General features: G+C 40.3%; 1 protein-coding gene across 1 annotated transcript; it reads left to right on the top strand.

The window, feature by feature from the left end:
• The first annotated feature begins 1963 nt into the window (after window positions 1-1963).
• Window positions 1964-19904, top strand: LOC133803821 (QWRF motif-containing protein 2-like). The gene is made up of 6 exons (XM_062241952.1): window positions 1964-3751; window positions 16164-16283; window positions 16657-16773; window positions 16894-16983; window positions 17668-17775; window positions 19439-19904. Exons 1-6 carry the CDS (start codon window positions 2282-2284, stop codon window positions 19493-19495), a joined length of 1962 nt encoding a protein of 653 aa, XP_062097936.1. The 5' UTR covers window positions 1964-2281; the 3' UTR covers window positions 19496-19904.
• The last annotated feature ends 1501 nt before the right edge of the window (window positions 19905-21405 follow it).

The following is a 21405-nucleotide window of genomic DNA, read 5'->3' as shown; positions in this document are numbered from 1 at the left end:
TCATTAATCAAGAATATCTTCATATATTCTTGCTTTTATTAGGAGATTATTTCTCAACCTTTTTGAGCACGAAATGGACTCTATAAATAGGCTTCGAAGGCCTTGAGAAAAAGTGAACTCTTGGATGCATAGTTTGTGAGTGAATTGTAATATTTGTCAGAGTTCCTTGTTTGTATTCAAGATCATTGTATTCACGTGACCTTGTAGTAAAATGAGTGTTTAGTTTTGTTGTGAGTTTATACCACTTTCATGAGTGAATACATGTTGTAATTTGAATACAATTCTTATAGTCTTTGGGAGATGATTTTTACAAGCCTTGTGTCGAGATGATGCAAGCACTCGCTGGCCATTGAAGAGAGTTCAATTGGTTGAACGTTTCAATCAAAATCAGATTAGTGAAGAGAAGTACAACAAAGTTGCAACAAATCTTAAGAGGGAGTCTTGTATTATTTAAGTCAATATTTTGTAATTGTGATTCTTTATTAATTGATTTTATTTTCTGGGCGTGACTCCAAGGAGTAGGTTATTCGAAAGGGTTTCTGAACCTTGTAAAAATTCGTTGTGTTCTTTATTATTTTTGCACTATCTTTATATTGTGTTCAATTTCTGTCGTGATAAGTTCATATTTTGTCCCAACAGATCTAAAATCTGTTTCAACATTTAATTATCATTCTGCACCTTAATTAATTCACATGATTTAATTAATGTGATAATTATACTAAAAACGAAATTTCAATTTTTGTAAATAATTTTTATTTTATAAAATAACATTCCCGACATACTCGGTACTCTTCCAAACTTACTCGAAATTCTTTATGAAAATTTACTTTACAAATAATTATCAAAATAATATTATTAGTAAAATGATATATATTATAAAAAATAAAAATTTCACCAATTACTCTATATAGAAAATAATCTCTCCACAAGTTTGCCTTATTATTATTATTATATTTATATATACTTTTTAATTCTCTTGAAGAAAATTCTATTTCACATTTTATTTTGCACTCTGATAATTTTTTTTTTGTCGGGTCTAATAAGTTAAATGCTTGATATATATAGACATTGCTAAATATTTACATTATTATTAATTTAATGGGTCAAATAATGAGAAAAAAAGATTGTAAAAAAAAATCTCACTTATCTTTTCTTAAATTGAATGTGTTCGAATCTAACCTCATATGAAGATTTGTAATTATTATGAAAAAAAAAATTGTTCTGGGGTCTAACCTATCTAATTTAAAGAAGCGTTATCTTGAAATAAACAAATAAATAACTTAGATGAAAGAGAGCCTCATTAGGAATTTAGGAAAATAAATTGGAGTTTTTCAATGTGATTAATAATACATAACTACAAATTAATCATATTAGATTTATTTATATATTTTTTTAAACAAGAAGTTATTATTCGGTCTGAGTCTGACTTTTTGGACCCCGAATTTAGAACGGATATATTTGTTTTTTAATTTTAAGTCACTCTATTCTAAAAAGGTTTTCTTTAAAAATACAAATTGTGCTGTCGTTTACGTAACGTCTTTCCCAAGATTTTCTTCCACGCGCCTCCATATAATAATTTCGCATTTCACCACTACCCCTTCTTTCTTTCTTAATTAATTTATATATCAGTCCCATATATTTTATATTTTAATTTAATAGCCACGATAGAAAATCACTCACCACACAGGCGGCACATTGGTGCCTAATAGCAATGCTCCTATTTTTCTTAATTGCACTACATTCCTGGCCTCGACGAGGCCCACAAACTCGCTTCCACCTGTAACCGTTTTAACTCCAATGCCCACAATTACAATTACCAAACTACCATCCAATTGTTCGTAGCTGGCGAGCGTTTACACCGTCTCCCTGATTGCGGCGTGTAACAGTATGGTCTTTTCACAGCTCACATTATTAAATTATAATATAAAAATAAATTAGTTTAGATTTGTAAAAAACACGGGTGCCTACGACAGTTATGCTCTCAAATCTCGCCTTCACAGCTCGCTCTCTCTCTCACACTTCTCATACTGTACTCCTCACTCCCACCACCGCCTTTCTCTCTCTCCCTCTCTCCTTACCGTCGGCCGTAACGGTCATATTTCTGACTATTTTTTCCCTCTCAAACTTCCCCTCTCTCTCTATATATATAAGCCACCATTATTGTACAAAAATCTCATTACTCTAAACTTTCTCTCAGCTGTCCGTACTACTCTGTGCTTCTTTATTGGATTAGGGCAATTTGGAGAATGAGATTTGGGAGGATTACTTTCGAGTTTTTACGATGGTAACTGCCGTCCGTACCACATTAAACCCAAAAACTTCCACCGAAGGAGTAGGGAGACCTCAAAATCATGCTAGACATCCTCTTCTGCCTTCTGAGCTCGACAATGGTCTTGCTCCTCCTCGCCGCCCCAAAACCCGAGAAGTCACTTCTCGGTATATGTCCTCGTCCAACTCGTCTTCTTCTTCTTCGTCTTCATCTTCGGCTTCGTCTACTTCTTTCGGTTTCAGACGATGTGCGTCGCCGATGATTTCGAGGACGTCGAATTCGACGGGTTCGATAACTCCGGCGCCGGCTTCGATGCCTAATACTAAGCGAGCTCAGTCTGTGGAAAGAAGGCGGGCGGCGACTCCTCGCCCTAGTTCTCTAGATTTGAAGCATTTGGGGGGAGGTGCGGGTGGTGGGGTTGGTTCTGAGATGACCGCGGTGCAGAAGATGCTCTTCACGTCCACGAGGAGCTTATCGGTTTCGTTTCAGGGCGAGTCGTTCTCGTTTCAGGTTAGCAAAGTGAAACCTGCGCCATCTCCTAGTGTGAGGAAGGGTACGCCGGAGAGGAGGAAGGCTGGGACAACGCTGCCGCGGGGATATCAGAGCGAGGATTCCAAGCCGGTAGAGTCGCAGCGGTGGCCTGGGAGGTTGCGGGAATCGGATTGTATGAATAGGAGTTTGGATTCCAATGATGAGAGAAGGAGGAGCACGGGTGGATCTTGTGGGAATGTGACTAGGGCGTTGCAAAATTCTATTGTTGATGATGTCGACCGTACCCCTGTTAAAAGAAGATTGAGCTCTGCCTCAGGCAATGCCGAATTACTTAAAACAGCAGAGCCTGTAGTTGAAGTTAATTCTATTGGATCTGATGCATTTTCTGATCATATAGCTTCTTCTGATTCCGAAAGTGTTTCTTCGGGTTGTACAACTCCAGGAACACTTGAGTTTGGTGGCGGTGTTTATCAAGAACAACGTGGGTCCCGAGGAGTCGTGGCAGCTGCAAGGTTTTGGCAAGAGTCCAAGAACCGGTCGCTGCGATTACCGGAGCCTGGTTCTCCGTCGTCGAGAAGTACTGCGATGAGAGCTTTTGCACCATCAAAGCTCGTTGCGCCGAAGAAGTTATCAATTGAGACTCCTGTATTGTCTCCTCGAGGAGTACTTAGCAGTCGTAGGGGGCAGTCCTCTCCGATTCTAGGGTCGTTTCGGCCTTCGTCACCGAGTAAGGCTTGTATGTCGGCCGTGTCATCTCCGTTGAGGGGAATGAGCCCATCCCGGATAAGGAGTTTAATTCCGGGTACGGAGAGTAATAAAAACGCACCGTCGATTTTAAGTTTCGCAGTTGATATTCGAAGAGGTAAAGCCGGAGAGAACAGAATACTTGATGCCCACGCCTTGAGGCTCTTATATAATCGTCTCTTGCAATGGCGATTCATAAATGCTAGAGCCGATGCTTCTCATTCGGCACAGAGGTTGAATGCAGAGGTGCGGCTCCTGAAATTTGATTTGATTATTTTTATGCATGTTTTCTTTTTTTCTAATCTGAGTTTAACCCTGATATTATTCTTGATGTAGTTGCAGAATCTTTTATTAAAAATTAGTAACACTTATAATCACTCTACTATCTCATTTGTGTCTTTTGGGTTAGGTTTGCCATAGACCCAGATAGCGACAACTTTGACAATGATTTTGTAACAAAGAGCACAATGAATATTAAGGATAGAACTTCACGTTAGATTTTAAAATTTTGTATTCTACTCAGTATTATGAAACTTTCTTGAGGAAAGTGACAGAGGGGTGACGGGGTTCCTGGAAAAGGGGAAGTATGTGAATAAGTGAAAAGGTTATGTTGAAGATAACAATGTTATAAAATTAGTTCTTGTTTTCTTTTCATTAATGAATGTAGGATCATGCCCAGTTGTTATGCATTGGCGGGAAGTACTTACAAATGTGACGGTAGAATTCAAGAAAGAAAAAAAATAGTTAGTAGGGTTTTGTCAGAAATTGTTCCTTTAAGAAAATACACTAGAAAGGAAGTTTCCAAGCTTCTGATTGTCAGTGGCTATGACACAAGCGAAGGAAATTAGAAGCCTGTTTATCCACAATAGCAGCTTCAAGTCTAAATTTGTGAAACTGCATTTCGCAGGGTTCTTTGGGGATTCCGCTACAGCCTATGTTGCGAGTTTCTTGTTTTGTATGTTGGTGTCCAAGTGTCACAGGGTTAATTTCTCACTCACAAATTTTCCCTGCGATGGCCTAGATTCCACAATCTAGTTAGCCAACCCAACACTTAGTTTCACACACTCACTCACGTTTGAGGTTTGCCGAGCGTTCACTCAACAACACACTCTCGTTATCAAGTGAATAAACACAATGCACACAATATACAGGAACCCTTCCCAACCTTGTTATTAAACACAATATCAAGGATACAACATGTTTCAGCGCTGGACATCACATGCTGATGACTCAAGCGCACACAGCCTATTTATAACCCAACACAAGGGTACGGTTGACATCCCCAACCGCCTAGGCATTAACACATCAGCATCCCATGCTGATCCTAAGTAACACGCCTGTGTCACATGGCCACGCCTTCAGCTCGAAGCATTGCATCTGCTCCCCAACAGATATGTTCGAACCCATGCATCCGCTCACCAACAGATGTGACCGAACCGTTGCATCTGCTCCCCAGCTGATGTGACCAACCAATGCGCCTGTTCCCAACAGATCTGGCCAAAAGCATTACACCTGTTCCCAACAGAGGTGACCAACTGATGCACCTGTTCCCCAACAGATGCGCATCACCCAGTTGTTGCCACCAGCTGACATGCAACCTTGAGTGATGCCGAGGTCCGCCCGGCGGACCCTAGTGAGGGTCTCACAAACCACCCCCACCAGAAGAAATCGACGCCCTCGTCGATATACTTCTGAGGTACTCGTTCACCTTGTCCTCAAACTGCCACAAGGTGACCGCCTTCTCCCACGAAGCCTCAACTTCGCTTTCGCCTTGCCATTGAACCAAGTACTCCGTTCGTTGGTTCTTCTTACTAGCTCTGAACGTACGATGATTAAGGACCTTAGCCAATTTCTTCTCAAATTGCTTCCTTATAGTAGGAGGTGCCCGTACCACCTGCTGTCTTCCTTCGGTCTTGTCTTCATGAAACTTCTTTAAAAAGCTAACATGAAAAGTCGGGTGCACCTTGAATCTCTTAGGTAGCTTCAACTTGTAAGCCACTGCACCCACTTTCTGCACAATCTCGAAGGGACCATCATACTTTTGAACCAGCCCTTTGTGGTAACGCTTGTCAGTGATTTTCTTCCAAATCTGGGGAGTGAGTTTCAGCAACACTCGATCTCCCACTGAGAATTCCAAGTCTCGCCTGTGCTTGTCGGCATATTTCTTCATCCGCCTCGAAGCTTTCCCTAGGCTGTCCCTGGCAAGTTCCAGCAACTCGGTTCTGTCCCGTGCAAACCGATATGCTGCAGGGCATACTCCTTGAGACTTCTGTTTTGCAACTTCGTGTGGTGTCAGCAGCTGTCTACCAAAGACTATCTCTGCTGGACTCATTCCTGTGGCAGAGGACTGTTGAATGTTATAGCAAAACTGTGCTGTATCAAGCAACTCTACCCAATTCCTCTGACTTGCTGTTACATAATGTCGTAAGTATTCCTCGAGCAACTGGTTCATTCTCTCAGTCTGACCGTCAGTCTGAGGATGGTTGGCTGTCGAGAACTTCAAGTCTGACCCCAACATGTTGAACAACGTGGTCCAAAACTTCCCTGTAAATCTTGAATCACGGTCACTGATGATATCTTCAGGCAACCCGAAATACTTCACAACATTCTTCATAATCAGCTCCGCAGCCACATCCGCTGGACATGCGTTTGGGGCAGGAATGAACACCCCATATTTTGAAAATCGATCCACCACCACTAAAATGGATCTGAACCCTTTAACATCTGGAAATCCCACAATGAAATCCATACTGATTGACTGCCACGGCTTCTCAGGTATTGGCAGGGGTTGCAACAGCCCTGCTTCCTGTCTTCGTTCAGTCTTATCCTGCTGGCACACAAGACACGTCTTCACATAGATCTCAACGTCTTGTTCCATCTTCGGCCACACGTAGGACTTAGATAGTAACGCCATCATTCTAGCCACCCCCAGATGACCAGCCCACTGAGGGTCGTGGGTTTCTTTGAGTGGTTCTTTCCGCAAACCACCACTACTTGGTACGAATAATCTGCCACCCTTGGTATGGAGAAGACCATCTTCTTCCCAGTACCTCATCAATTCTCCCTCTTTAGCTTCACTCAAAAGCTTCTTGTAAACGGGATCGAGCAGTGACTGCTCCCTCACCCGGTCGAGAAAGGTTGTGCTCACCTGAGACAACGCACCAACAAAAGCCTGTACTTCCTTGCGGCTTAAAGCATCAGCCACCTTATTCTGTTTCCCTGGTCTATGCACCCACACAAAATCAAACTCCGCTAAATACTCTTGCCAACGAGCTTGCTTTGGAGTCAACTTTTTCTGAGACTTGAAGTAAGTGTTGGCGACATTATCGGTCACCACAGTAAACTTTGTACCCAGTAAGTAATGCCTCCAAACGTCCAAACAATGTACCACTGCCGCCATTTCCTTCTCATGGGCCGAATATCTCTGCTCAGCATCTTTTAACTTTCGACTCTCAAAAGCTATCGGATGTCCCTCTTGCACAAGAACTCCCCCTAGCGCACGGTCAGATGCATTTGTCTGTACTTCGAATGGTAAGTCAAAGTCTGGCAATTTCAAGATTGGTTCTGAAGATACTGCCACCTTGAGCTTCTCAAAGGCCTCATCACAGTCTTCAGTCCAACACCACTTCTGGTCTTTCTTGAGGAGATCCGTCAGTGCACTCACCTTCCTTGAGTATCCCCTGATGAATTTCCGATAGTAATTAGCCAATCCTAGAAATGAACGCAACTCTGCCACTTTCTTAGGAATAGGCCAATCCATAATTGCTTTTGCTTTGCCCTCATCCATTCTGAGTTTCCCTTGGCCCTCATCCAGTGACCCAAGAATTTCACTTCTTGCTTGCAAAACTCGCATTTCTCCTTCTTAATGTACAACTTTTCTTCTCACAACTTTGTCAACACCTTCCTCAGATGCTGCAAATGTTCTTCTAACGAATTGCTATAGATCACAATGTCATCGAGATACACGACAACAAACTGGTCCAAAAATACAACACATCGTTCATTAGATTACAGAATGTTGCAGGAGCGTTAGTTAATCCGAAAGACATCACTAAAAATTCAAATGAACCATACCTTGTAACACAAGTAGTCTTTGATTCATCCCCCACCGCAATTCGAACCTGCCAGTACCCTGACCGGAGATCTAGTTTGGTGAAGATCTAGTTTGGTGAAGTATGATGCTTTCGTCAACCTATCAAACAAATCCGCAGCGTTTGGAACTGGGTATTTGTTCTTTACCGTGACTTTGTTCAATGCCCGGTAATCAACGCACATCCTCAACGACCCGTCTGCTTTCTTCTGAAACAATACTGGCGCACCATAAGGAGCCTTTGATGGCTGTATAAACCCACTATCAACCATCTCCTTCAACTGTCTCCTGAGTTCTTCCAACTCTGAAGGTCCCATCTTGTACGGTGCTTTGGCCGGTGGAACCGCCCTTGGTTCCAATTCAATTTTGTGATCAATCGCCCTCCTCGGAGGAAGTTCTTTAGGCAACTCGTCAGACATCGTGTCAGCAAATTCCCTCAGCAACGCCGCAATCTCATCGGGTACCTCGACCCACTGGTCTGGCTTCACTTCTATCAGGGCGGCCACATAAGCTTGATTCCCCTTCTTTCTTATGGAGTTCCCGAACTGCGTAGCTGTTTCCAACACAATGTCTTTCCCTCGATCTTGGACTGAGGAGATTGCTTCAACAAAACAAGGACACTCCTCGTCACAAATCATTACACCCTTAAGGTGTGGTGCAACCATTGCCCTTGCTGCACCCAAAAATTCTATTCCAAGAATCATCTCGAAATCATCCAACGGAACCACCATGAGGTTGCATTGAGACTCCCAAGCCCCAACCTTCAATATCACTGTAGCGGATCCTTGAATCGGTTTCGCCTCTGAATTCACTGCTTTCAATCTAGTCGAACTTTGAACAACATCCAGGCCAAGTCTTTCTGCCTCTCTCGAGGAAACAAAATTATTAGTGGCCCCCGAGTCCACCATAGCTTTCACTTCTTTTCCATTAACGAACACCTTCACGTACATCAAGCCTTTGAACTGACTTGTTTTCCCCGTAGTGATTGCATTCAGAAGTTGCATGGGGTTCATCCTAGAAGGAGCTTCTTGATTACTGCCATTCTGAGCTTCCTGTGTGATCATATTATTTAGCTTCTCCCTTTTAGGACACTCCCTTGCCATATGAGGACCGTTGCAGATAAAACACCCAACACCTCTCTTGCTGGTTGCCTGGGAAGATCCGGTTTGGTTGTTCCCTCCAGAACCCTCTTTCTGCCATCGTCTTTCTGTCCACCCTTGGACGAAGATGGTTTACCGCTGTTCTTTTTCCCTCCATTCGACTTCTTTGAAGCATCTCCTTGTGAATTCGGATTATTACTGTACTTGTAATCAACAAGTTTCTCGGCAGCCACTATTGCCGATGGTAGATCAACTACCGCCTGTCTCCTCAACTCAGCTTGCACCCAAGACTGTAGTCCTGACAGGAAATTGAACATCTTGTCCTCCTCGGACATGTTCCTTATGTCCAGTAACAAAGAACTGAACTCTTTCACATAGTCTCGAACCGTACCGGTGTGTCTCAACTTTTTCAGCGACTCCCGAGCAACCCATGCCGTGTTGCATGGAAGGAATTGGTCCGTTAATTCCTTCTTCAGAACATCCCACGTTTCGATCTTAGACCTACCAGCCCGTGCATCCTCCTCCATACGGGTTCGCCACCATAACTTGGCATCCCCCTGAAGATACATGCTAGTAATCGTAACCTTTTCCGAATTCGAGATCCTTGCAGCCTTGAAGTACTGTTCGACATCCCAAAGGAAGTTCTCTAACTCCATTGAGTTCCGACTGCCATTGAAAACTTTCGGTTCAGGCACCTTGATCATGGAGGACTGAGACGCAGAGGACTCAGTCATCGTGGCTGAATTCGCTATGGCCCTCTTCAACAATGTCACATCCGCATCAAGAGCAATGAATCGCTCTTTCACCGAATTTGACAGGTCCATAACACTAGTCATCACTTCTTTTATCTTCTCGCCAAATTCCTTTTCCAAGTCGATCATGGCCCTTCCACAAACAGTCACTTGGTCCGATGCATCCTTCAACACATCACGAACCAACTTATCAAGCGCTTCAAGTTGTTCAGAATGTTGTTCACAGAGAACGAACAAACTCACGGGTTCATCATCAGTAGGAGCCCCCAGCATCTCCTCAAGTCTCTCGACCCGAGTCGACAATTCAGCATTCGTCACCATGACTATTGCTTCAATATGAGCAGCCTAAGCTCTGATACCAGTTGTCACAGGGTTAATTTCTCACTCACAAATTTTCCCCGCGATGGCCTAGATTCCACAATCTAGTCAGCCAACCCAACACTTAGTTTCACACACTCACTCACGTTTGAGGTTTGCCCAGCGTTCACTCAACAACACACTCTCGTTATCAAGTGAATAAACACAATGCACACAATATACAGGAACCCTTCCCAACCTTGTTATTAAACACAATATCAAGGATACAACATGTTTCGGCGCTGGACATCACATGCTAATGACTCAAGCGCACACATGCTGATACCCAACACAAGGGTACGGTTGACATCCCCAACCGCCTAGGCATTAACACATCAGCATCCCATGCTGATCCTAAGTAACACGCCTGTGTCACTGGTATGTTAATAGTAGTGATTAGTTTCAGAATTAAACTGGAATTCAGAATGTTGAATTCCTCTACTGCCTTTTCATTGAAATACCCAGAATTCGAGAGCTGGGATTCTCTCCAATACAAGATAGTCTTACTACTCTCCAGACACCACAATACACATATTCCTCTCCCTTTATACTAAGGCTCAACTATTCTATCATGTTCCCCCATACACGGTACCCCAACCCCTCTAACTACCTGCTGACCTGTCATTCCTTTTGCCTCTCCTAGCGTACACATAGGTCAAGGGTGGCCTATCATTACCCCCGGCCCAAAGACGCACCTTGTCCTCAAGGTGGAAATCTGGAAATTGCTGCTGAATGGTTCCCAAATCCTCCCAAGTGGCCTCAAACTCTGGTAGATGTAGCCACTTTATCAACACTTGTGGCTGCTGAAACTGAGTTCCCGGCCGCAAATCTAGCATCGCTTCAGGTTCAAGAAGCCACTCCAGCTCTTCAGTCAAATTGGAGGGTAAAGGAATGGCTGTTTGGTGCGGACCTAAAGCCGGTCTCAGCATGGAAACATGGAAAACTGGGTGAATCTTCGCTTGAGATGGCAGTAACAATTTATAGGCTGTCGAACCCACTCTGGCCAGTATCGGAAATGGTCCAAAAAAGAGTGGTCCCAGCTTCTGATTCTTTCTTTTTGCCAAAGTCTGCTGTCTATATGGTTTAAGCTTCACATAGACGTTGTCTCCCACTGCAAAGTGAACATCCCTCCTCTTTTTATCAGCTTGAAATTTCATCTTCTGTTGGGCACGCTGTAAATTCATCTTTAACAGCTCTAAAATGTCATCACGGTCCTGTAAGTTCTTCTCCACAGCGGAGACAATAGTCTGGTTGCCTTCAATCCGTATTACTGGTGGAGGGTCTCGGTGGTATAGAGCCTTAAAAGGTGTCATTCCTGCTGCTGAATGGTATGATGTATTGTACCAATATTCCGCCCAAGCCAACCATTTGACCCATTGTGATGGCCGAGAGCTCACAAAACATCTTAAGTATGTCTCCAAACATCTATTAAGTACCTCGGTTTGGCCATCCGTCTGTGGATGATAAGCTGAACTGTATTTCAGTGTTGTCCCTTGCAATTTAAAGAGCTCCTTCCAGAAAAGGCTGAGAAAGACTTTGTCCCTGTCGGAAACAATTGACTTTGGAATACCATGTAATTTAACGATCTCTTTAACAAATATGGCAGCGACTGAAGCGGCTGTATAAGGATGCCGAAGTGGAACAAAGTGGCCATATTTAGACAAACGATCCACCACCACTAGGATAGAATCAAACCCATTGGAGTACGGTAAGCCTTCTATGAAATCCATCGATATATCGTCCCAAACTTGGTCCGGAATCGGAAGTGGCTGTAACAATCCAGCTGGAGATTGCGCTAAATACTTGCTTTGCTGACATGTATGGCATTCAGCAACGAACTTTTGTATATCACGCCTCATTCCCTGCCAATAAAAATCAGCGGCTACCCGCTGAAATGTGCGGAATGCCCCCGCGTGACCCCCCATATTGCTACAGTGATATTCTTGTAAAATGAATGGTATAAATGGTGACGAAGATGGGACAACCAGCCGCCCTTTGAACTTCAAACAGCCCTTCGAATAAGAGTATCCCAGCCCCCCATTTCCTTGCTGAAGTTGCTGGATAACTTTGGAGAGATGCGGGTCTGTAGCTACATGATTTTTTAAATCGGAAATGGAAATCATATTGGGAATGGACAAGGCATTACAGTCCCCAATCTGTGGTACCCTCGAGAGAGCATCCGCTGCCTTATTTTGAAGGCCCGGTCTGTATTGAACTTGAAAATCGTACCCCAGCAATTTTGTGAGCCACTTTTGATGCTCCGTTGCCACCATTCGTTGCTCAAGTAAATATCTTAAACTCCGCTGGTCCGTTCGAACAATAAACTGGCGGCCCAATAGATAAGGACGCCACTTTTGTATAGCTAAAACCATGGCCATAAGCTCTCGTTCATACACCGATTTGCAGCGAGCTCTAGGCGATAGTGCCTTGCTGAAATAAGCCACTGGCCGTTGTTCCTGCATCAACACCGCCCCAAGACCCGTTCCCGAAGCGTCCGTCTCTACTACAAATGGTGCTGCAAAATTCGGTAAGGCCAAAACAGGTACTGCGCACATTGATTTCTTAAGTGCTAAAAATGCTTCTTGAGCCTCTTCATTCCAGCCAAACGAATCCTTCTTTAGTTGGTCCGTTAACGGTCTTGCCAAATGCCCATAGCCTCTTACAAACTTTCTATAGTATCCTGTGAGTCCCAAGAATCCTCTTAACTCCTTTAGACTTTTGGGTACTGGCCATTGCTCCATTGCTGCCAGTTTTAGTGGGTCTGCTGAAACTCCTTCTGCTGAAACAATGTGACCCAAGTATTCAAGTTGTGACTGCCCAAATAAACACTTCTTTTTATTCGCGTAAAGCTGATGCTGGCTGAGGCGAGATAAAACCAAGTCTAAGTGCTGCAAATGAAGCTCCAAAGATGCGCTGTACACAAGTATATCATCAAAGAAAACTAGGACAAATTTTCTCAAAAACTCACGAAAAACATCGTTCATCAAGGCTTGAAAAGTGGCTGGAGCATTGGTTAGGCCGAATGGCATAACCAAAAATTCATAGTGTCCTTCATGGGTACGGAAAGCCGTTTTCTCGACGTCTTTTGCTGCCACACGTATTTGGTGATAACCAGATTTGAGGTCCAACTTAGAAAATACCCTTGCTCCATGGAGTTCATCCAAAAGCTCATCAATGACTGGAATGGGGAATTTATCAGCAACTGTCTCGCGGTTTAAAGCTCTGTAATCTACACAAAATCTCCAACTCCCATCCTTCTTTTTTACTAGCAGTACGGGGCTCGAAAAAGGGCTTGTGCTTGGTTGAACTATCCCCGCCTGTAGCATCTCAGTCAACAACTTCTCTATCTCATCTTTTTGTATCTGCGCGTAGCGATATGGTCGAACTGAAATGGGACCCGACCCCTCCCTCATGGTGATGTGATGCTCGTGGGAACGGTGTGGTGGCAGCCCTTTCGGCATGTCGAAAACAGCTTCATGTTTCTGCAGCAATTCTTGCATTTCAGCCTCATTTTCCGTCACAATACCCTCGGTATTCGCTGTAAGCGCACCACACTGAATCCAGTAACCTTGTCCCTCATGTTGAACTGAGTGAATCAAAGCCTTCAAAGAGATCTGTGACTTGCATAAACTTGGGTCCCCTTGCAATGTAACCCAAGCGCCTCCTATTTCGAATTTCATGACCATTGTGCGCCAATTCACCTGCATATTCCCCAATGTACTCAGCCACTGTATGCCCAAAATTGCATCAGCCCCGCCCAGTTCTAAGGGCAAAAAATCCGTAACCACCCTTAGTGACCCCAAGTCTAGCTCCACGTTCTTGCAAAGTCCTTCTGTTCTCACTCGGCCTCCTGTACCCAGCAATACCCCATAGGCTGTTGTCTCCGTGACTGGTAATTTAACTGCTCGAACCAGGTCCTTAGACACAAAATTGTGTGTTGCTCCACTGTCGATGAGCACAGTAACTGGGTGTTCGGCTATGGAACCCAGTATCTTCATTGTATGAGCTGAAGATATTCCCACTAATGAGTTAAGGGAGAGCACCGCGAGTTGCTCCTCCTGCAGTGTTTCCTCACCTGATTCTGGGCTGGATGGTGCCGACTCTTGGCTCTCCGACCCTTCAATATCATCTGCAATCAACATCACGTGCAATGATTTTTGTTCACAGACGTGCCCCCTATGGAACTTCTTATCGCAGCGAAAACAGACCCCGCGACGTTTCTTGTCCTGATACTCCAGCTCCGTCATTCGTCGCAGAGGTGGGGGAGTCGTCTGTGTCGTCGACGGTGGCCCTGTGTTGGCCGGCAACTGGTGCGGGTTACTCGGGAGGAACGGCGGGGACGATCTCGTGCTAGGCTGCTGAGATGAAAATCTGGGCACTGAGATTGGGCCTGTTTGTGCCCTAGGTGGTCCAGTTCGGTGGTGGAGGCCCAACCCAGACAGAAAATGGCCCTCTTCAATCCTTTGGGCTGTCTCCATTATTTGGGCTAGGCCCGAAGGCTGTAAAACGTGTAATGGGCCTCTGATCTCCTCCTTCAGTCCTTTGATGAAACTGCCCTCTAACACATGCTCTGGTACTCCGACTACTCTGGATGCCAACGCCTCCCATTGAAGCCGATATGCCCTGACCGTGGTATCTTGTTTAACCGAAAGCCATTCCTCCGTCGACGTCCCCACAGGTACGGAGCGAAACCGCACCATGAGCAGGTGCTTCAACAAAGCCCAAGACGTGATCTGACGCCTGGAGTTCTCCCACTGGAACCATGTAAGTGCGTCCCCGTCCAATCCGATGATGGCTGCTTCCAACATCTCCGCCTCGGTCAATCGATTCAAGAGAAAGAATCGCTCCACACGGAAAACCCAGCCGTCTGGGTTCTCACCAGCGAACAAGGGCAACTCTATTCGCGGTGGTCTGAAATCGCGAGGCATCTGTGATTCGGGTGGTGCATAAGGAGGCCCCGTCGACGTCGCTGGGGGTGGGTGCATCGCCGAGGGAGTCCCCGTTGGGCGATGAGAGGAGGAGCTGTCGCCGTCGACCGCCTGCTTCTGTCGATCTTCCGTCGCACTGGTACCCGCCATACCCGTTCGATGAGACGACTGGAGCAATTGCGTAATATGGGTAATTAAGTATTCCACCTTCTTTTCCAACTCTGGGATCCGTTGTGTGTCTGCACGCAATGCTTCTAGCTCCTGCGGAAAGTGTTCGATCTGGGTTCGGATTGCTGAAACTTCCTGCCTCAGTTCGGACTGCACCTCTTCGATCTTCTCCTCCACCATCTCAATTTGCAAATTCGGTTTAGGCCCCATTATGGATCTGATGCTCTGATACCACTTGGTATGTTAATAGTAGTGATTAGTTTCAGAATTAAACTGGAATTCAGAATGTTGAATTCCTCTACTGCCTTTTCATTGAAATACCCAGAATTCGAGAGCTGGGATTCTCTCCAATACAAGATAGTCTTACTACTCTCCAGACACCACAATACACATATTCCTCTCCCTTTATACTAAGGCTCAACTATTCTATCATGTTCCCCCATACACGGTACCCCAACCCCTCTAACTACCTGCTGACCTGTCATTCCTTTTGCCTCTCCTAGCGTACACATAGGTCAAGGGTGGCCTATCAGTCACATGGCCATGCCTTCAGCCCGAAGCATTGCATCTGCTCCCCAACAGATGTGTTCGAACCACTGCATCCGCTCACCAACAGATGTGACCGAACCGTTGCATCTGCTTCCAGCAGATGTGACCAACCAATGCGCCTGTTCCCAACAGATCTGGTCGGAAGCATTACACCTGTTCCCAACAGAGGTGACCAACTGATGCACCTGTTCCCCAACAGATGCGCATCACCTAGCTGCTGCCACCAGCTGACATGCAACCTTGAGTGATGCCGAGGTCCGCCCGGCGGACCTTAGTGAGGGTCTCACACCAAGACAGTTGGTAGGTTAATTACTTGAAAAAGGATTATTGCAAAGTCTTCGTCTTGGTACTGATTACATTGTGGAAACTGGGCTTTTTTCTTCAATTGTTTCTGACTGAGCCAGTAGTTATACACATGTATACCTTTTTTAGCTTGATAAGCCGACTCCTAAGGCCTAAGGAAGCCTAAGGGGTTAATCTTACATATCTACTTGAAATTTACTAATAAAACTAGTGACAGCATTGACATGGAGAATTTTTTTGTATTCTTATATATATATATATATATATATATGTTCTGCCTATCTGAAGTTAGAGAAGTATATTTTGCTTATCTGAAGCTAAAGAAAATCATCAAGTAGCATTGGCTTTCTTTGTTTTTATGTATTTTTTATTTAGTGGAAATTTATTACCTTAATATTTCTTTTGTGTCAGAGAAGCATTTATAACGCATGGGTCACCACAGCACAACTCCGTGAATCTGTTAGAACCAAAAGAATCGAATTACAATTGTTGAGGCAAACTCTGAAGCTTATTTCCATCCTAAAGGGGCAAGTAAGATTTCTTATTGCCAGGCTCTGCTTATGTCTTATGAATCATGTTATGATTTGTTTGACTTTATAGTCGATGCGTTTCTAACCTTTTGTGTCATGATTTTTGAGACTTTTCAAGTGAGAATAACGGCTGAATCTGTGGTTCCTTTTAGGAAGGATCTATCTTTTTTTTTTTTTTTGATATTTGATAAAACCTGAAAGTTTGCTTATTGCGTGCTGCAATTTTTAATGGATGATAGCTTGAGTGTTTTTTTTTGTTAATTATTATTATTATTATTTTTTGCACTTTGAATGGGTTTCACCCAACTTCTGCCCATCTCTTCATTAAGACGAAGATTCTTAATTGTTTATCGCTTGATTGATGATTATTACAGATGGTATATTTGGAAGAGTGGTCCCTTCTGGATCGGGACTACACTGGTTCTTTGTCAGGGGCCTTTGAAGCTTTGAAGGCTAGCACTCTCCGACTCCCAGTTGTTGCAGGGGCAAGGGTATGTGACAGCCTTTTTCTTGCATTGTTTCTCTTCGGCGTCCTATTATAAGTGAGATTTCATTCTCCCAAAAGTTGGCATAGTTGGGCTTAATGGCTGTCGTTATCGCTTGCTGTGCAGGCAGATGTTCAAAATGTGAAGGATGCTGTTTGTTCAGCAGTCGATGTGATGCAGGCCATGGCATCATCAATATGCTTATTAACCTCAAAGGTGATTTCTTCTTTCTTGGTTCCCCTTGCTTCCTAACATCATCATCACATGTTTGTATCTTCTTACTAGTAGTTAGTACAAATGAAATATCTGTACATGTTCATACGCATGTAATCAACGCAACAGTCTTTTTTCTTTGGTGTTGCCACTAGAATGCTATAGGTATTTTCTTTTCTTTGACAGCTTAGCGATTTGAAATACCCACAAATTCTTCAATTCTGGGAGAAAATATGATGGGATTGTTTCATTTGAAGTGCATAGAGACTTCGACCTTTCTCTTTTGTTATTTTAATTAATTATATCTTAGGACTTTTCTTTCAAAATTGATGCAAATTTTCTGAAAGATATCACTTAGTTCTGCCCAAAGCTGTTGTTGGTAGACAGTGCTGGTTTATCCTAATTTAGTTTCATTTGATCATTTTTTTGTTTATAAGCAAGTTTGTTAATCAAGAGGTAGCTCAAGTATGTGGTTTGCTTCCACAAAGTTGAGATTCGAGTCTCTCTTAGGCCAACCTACATAGTAATTTTTTTAGTAAACAAATATTGTAGAGTTATGCTGGGAGTTTTTTTAAATGCAATTTGAAAGTTTAAACAAACATAAAAATTATCTATCATGCTGTTGAAAGTTCTATTTATCATATTTTCGTGTTTATTTATTTTATTTTATTGTCTGGTTGATAATAGGTTGGCCAAGTGAATTCGTTGGTGGGCGAAATTTCAAGTTTAACGGCAAAGGAGCGTGCTCTGCTTGGTCAGTGCAAAAATTTATTATCAACAATTGCAGCTTTGCAGGCAAGTGATACCATATATTCAAATGCATTATATAATCTGGTGTATAGCCGTAAACTTTGGGAGCAGTTCAAATTACGGAACACCATCCACTTCTTTGGATAGTATGTTAGAAAATTCTCTTAATCATTTCCTCTAATTACCCAATTTATAATATATCTCTTGAAAATTGTTTTGTTTTTTATTAACTTTAACCGAATATTCTAAATATTTAATGAAATATATTTTTAAAACTACTAAAAAAATATATTTATTAACTATATTAATATAAATTTAAATATTATAAAATATTATTATAATATAAGACTATATATAATAATTATATTAATATTAATATAAATTTAAATATAAATATTATAAAATATCATTATTATAATAATATATAATGTAAAATATTTAATAATTATATATTAATATAAATTTAAATATTATAAAATATTATTAATCTTATTTTTTACTAATTATATTAATATGAATTCAAATATTAATAATAATATTTAATACAAAACTAGATATTATACTTATATTAATATATTACAAAATATTATTATAATAATATATAATACATAATTTTAATTTTTATGAAAAAAATTATCACTTATGCTCAAAAAAAGTATCATATTATATATGTATTTAAAAAAATCATAAATAATATTTTTGTTTAATTTTTTAATTAATATGTTTATGTCATTTTTTTTTATATATAATATTATTTATTTATTTAAAATTTATATAATAATGATATAAATTTAATAAAATATTAATAAATTTTATAAATAAAACGAAGTAAACGTATATTGCATACAAACAATTATCAAACCAATAATAAATTTTTCACATACAGGCACTGTTACCTAATAATTTTACAAAAGCAAAATAACATTATATATATATTTTTCTTTTTATTGTACCTTTCTTTCATCGATTGCCACCATTTTTAAAAATAAATAAATCCTTAATTTTTTTTTAAAATTTCACATGTACAAAATGACCTCTACTAGTAAATTAAAAAATAAATTCTACCTCTATTAGTGTTTATTATTTTAAAAAAAATAGAACATTCTTGGCACACAAATAAATAAAAATATTATTTTGAGCATAAAAAAAAGCTAAGCACAATTTTTAATTAATTTTTTTTAACTCAATAAATAATTTAAAATTAAGAAAAATATCTTATTAGAGTCAAAATCTATCATTAGTAAAATGATTTGTAAAATTACAATAATAAATTTTTATACTTGTAAAATTTATAATATTAAAAAAAAATTAAATATGTGATACTAGATTTTTCTTTTTTTATTTCTTAATAAGATATTTGGTTTATATTTTAAATTATAAGTCCCAATATCATAATTTTAAAATTAAAAAATGATTTATTTTAAATTAGAAAATTGCAAGTGCAAAGGGTTGTATAAAGTTAGTGAAAGTGTTTGCAAAGCCTTTATTTTTTTTTTTAATGCCATTTTGCAAAATAGCTTCCTTTTGAATTTTTTTACAAAGTTGTTGTGAAGTGACATCAAGAAATATATTTACTGCCATTTGGCAATCCAGCTAGAATGGGCTTTTCATCAAGATTAGTATTCCGTGTACCCAACACTTTCGGCGCATTCTAAATCTTTCTAATATCATTTTACATCTTACTTTGCAAAGTGGTTTTTTTGAGCAGGTGAAGGATTGTAGCCTCAGAACACATATTTTACAACTAAAACGTATGCAAACCTGACAGCCAAACTGCAAAGCTTACACCAAATGACTGCTCACCTTAATAGCTAACGTCACGTGATTGATTTTTTTTTTTTTTTTACGTCTTGAATTTGTGAAACATTTCTAATAAGGGGAAATTTGTTTGTTGGTTTGGTTTATAATAGCACAAGAGGGATCCTAATGTTTTTTGTGGGAGAGTGAAATCTGTGCAGTGATATTTTTAGGTGTCAATATCATTTAGATTGTATTCATAGAGAAGACGAATATATGTAAATACGGCAGTGATATCACTTAATCTTCTCTAACTTCACCGTTCTTCTATGTTTTCTTGATTGAGTTCAAAGTACTGTTTTCTCTTCAAGTATACCTAAATCTGTGGGACTATTGTCGGGTTTCATATTTGTTTTGTTGATTGCATTTCTTCTAAACTTGAAAGCTAAATTTTTGCTGCCCTCCAATCATTTAAAATTTATTTGTATTCATCTGTAATGAACACAATTATGACCCACGGAGTCATAATTAATATGAAAGGTATACAAAAAATTGATTAATCATTCTTCATTTTCAAGCTTGCATAAAAAAATATATGTATATATTAAAAAAATGATTCGGATAAAAAGGGATTTGTTGATAAATAATTATGATTATCCTTGATTAAATGTCTCCATGTGGGTGTGGCCACTCGTTTTTATTGGCTGATAATAGAGTAGTTATGACCATTAATTCTCAAGGTAGAGAGAGAAGCTAAACCTACATTATTCTTCTGGGGAATGGATTAGTCAAGTTGCTGACTATAATTTTCATTTCCCATTTGTTCGACTAGACCTAATGTTTAGACTTTAAAGGGAACATGGCATCTTAAATAAATAAGAACTTTTGGGTAAACTTTTCTTTCATTAAGTTTCTTGTTTTTATCCTTCTTAATTTTATTATTCTGGTTAAGTTGAGACGCTTTATCTGAATGTGCTAAAGTACTCACTCTAATTGAGAAGCTCTCAAGTACTGATTTTATAGACATCATATTGACTTGATTTTGGATTCGAACCTCCTTTTCATCTAGTTCGTTGGGTGTCCAACTACCAAGAAAATCGATGACTATTCGACAATATTCGACATCTGTAGTTGAAGAATCTTTGCAAAACTATATACTAGGACTATATATATATCTATCTTAATTTAGGGGTATTTTTAGATGTCTTTCGTACTTTGCATTTCAAAGAACAGTTTTTTTGTCTTTACTTATCTCATAACATCCTTTGAAGATTATACTTCTAACCTTTGGCGCAAAGAGTTGATCTGTATCATCTTAATCTAGAATTTCTCTATTTTTTTTAGAATGCCTAGTCGGATTTTTCTAACTTTATTCTAAATGTATTTAAATCATCTCAATGAATTTTTATTATTTTTTTTCATAAAACAAAATATCTTCGGGCAATTGAAGCCAATAGGTTAGTCGTGAAAGTGGAATGGGCGGAAAAGAAAAACTCATTTTGAGATTGGTATTTTATTTCTTGAGTCTTGTGGGGAATTCGAAGGTCTCATCTAATAAATTAAAAAATAAAAAAGCTTCACGCAACCGAATACAATTATTATATTATATTGGTGGCTAATTTTCTAAAAAAAAAAAGTTTATGTATTTATATAGGTTGTGAAATTCATTCTATTTTTTTAATTATTTTTAGCAATAGAATATTCGCAAAGATACAATATATTGAGTGCATTTTTAATAGTTTCTACTCATTGATGGTTACTTTAATATTAACTATGGGATTAAGATCAATGATCCATATTTATAGTTGTTAATTAATATTTCTAAAAATAAAATTTGATTTTTTCAAATTTTTAGAAAGGTTACCCAATAAAAAAAATATATTTATTATGAAAATATAATATTGTAAAATTTTCATTTATCAAATACATGTCAATTTC

Source organism: Humulus lupulus, chromosome X (assembly GCF_963169125.1).
Source record: "Humulus lupulus chromosome X, drHumLupu1.1, whole genome shotgun sequence".
NCBI classification, from domain to species: Eukaryota; Viridiplantae; Streptophyta; class Magnoliopsida; order Rosales; family Cannabaceae; genus Humulus; species Humulus lupulus.
This window is presented reverse-complemented; position numbering and strand designations above follow the sequence as displayed.

What these genes read in the sequence shown, in the direction of transcription:
- LOC133803821 (XM_062241952.1), top strand. Translation starts at nt 2,282, where the DNA reads ATGGTAACTGCCGTCCGTACCACATTAAACCCAAAAACTTCCACCGAA. An exon ending in TTTCCATCCTAAAGGGGCAA is followed by an intron (nt 16,284 to 16,656) that starts GTAAGATTTCTT and finishes TGATTATTACAG; the next exon opens with ATGGTATATTTGGAAGAGTG. An exon ending in CAGTTGTTGCAGGGGCAAGG is followed by an intron (nt 16,774 to 16,893) that starts GTATGTGACAGC and finishes CTTGCTGTGCAG; the next exon opens with GCAGATGTTCAAAATGTGAA.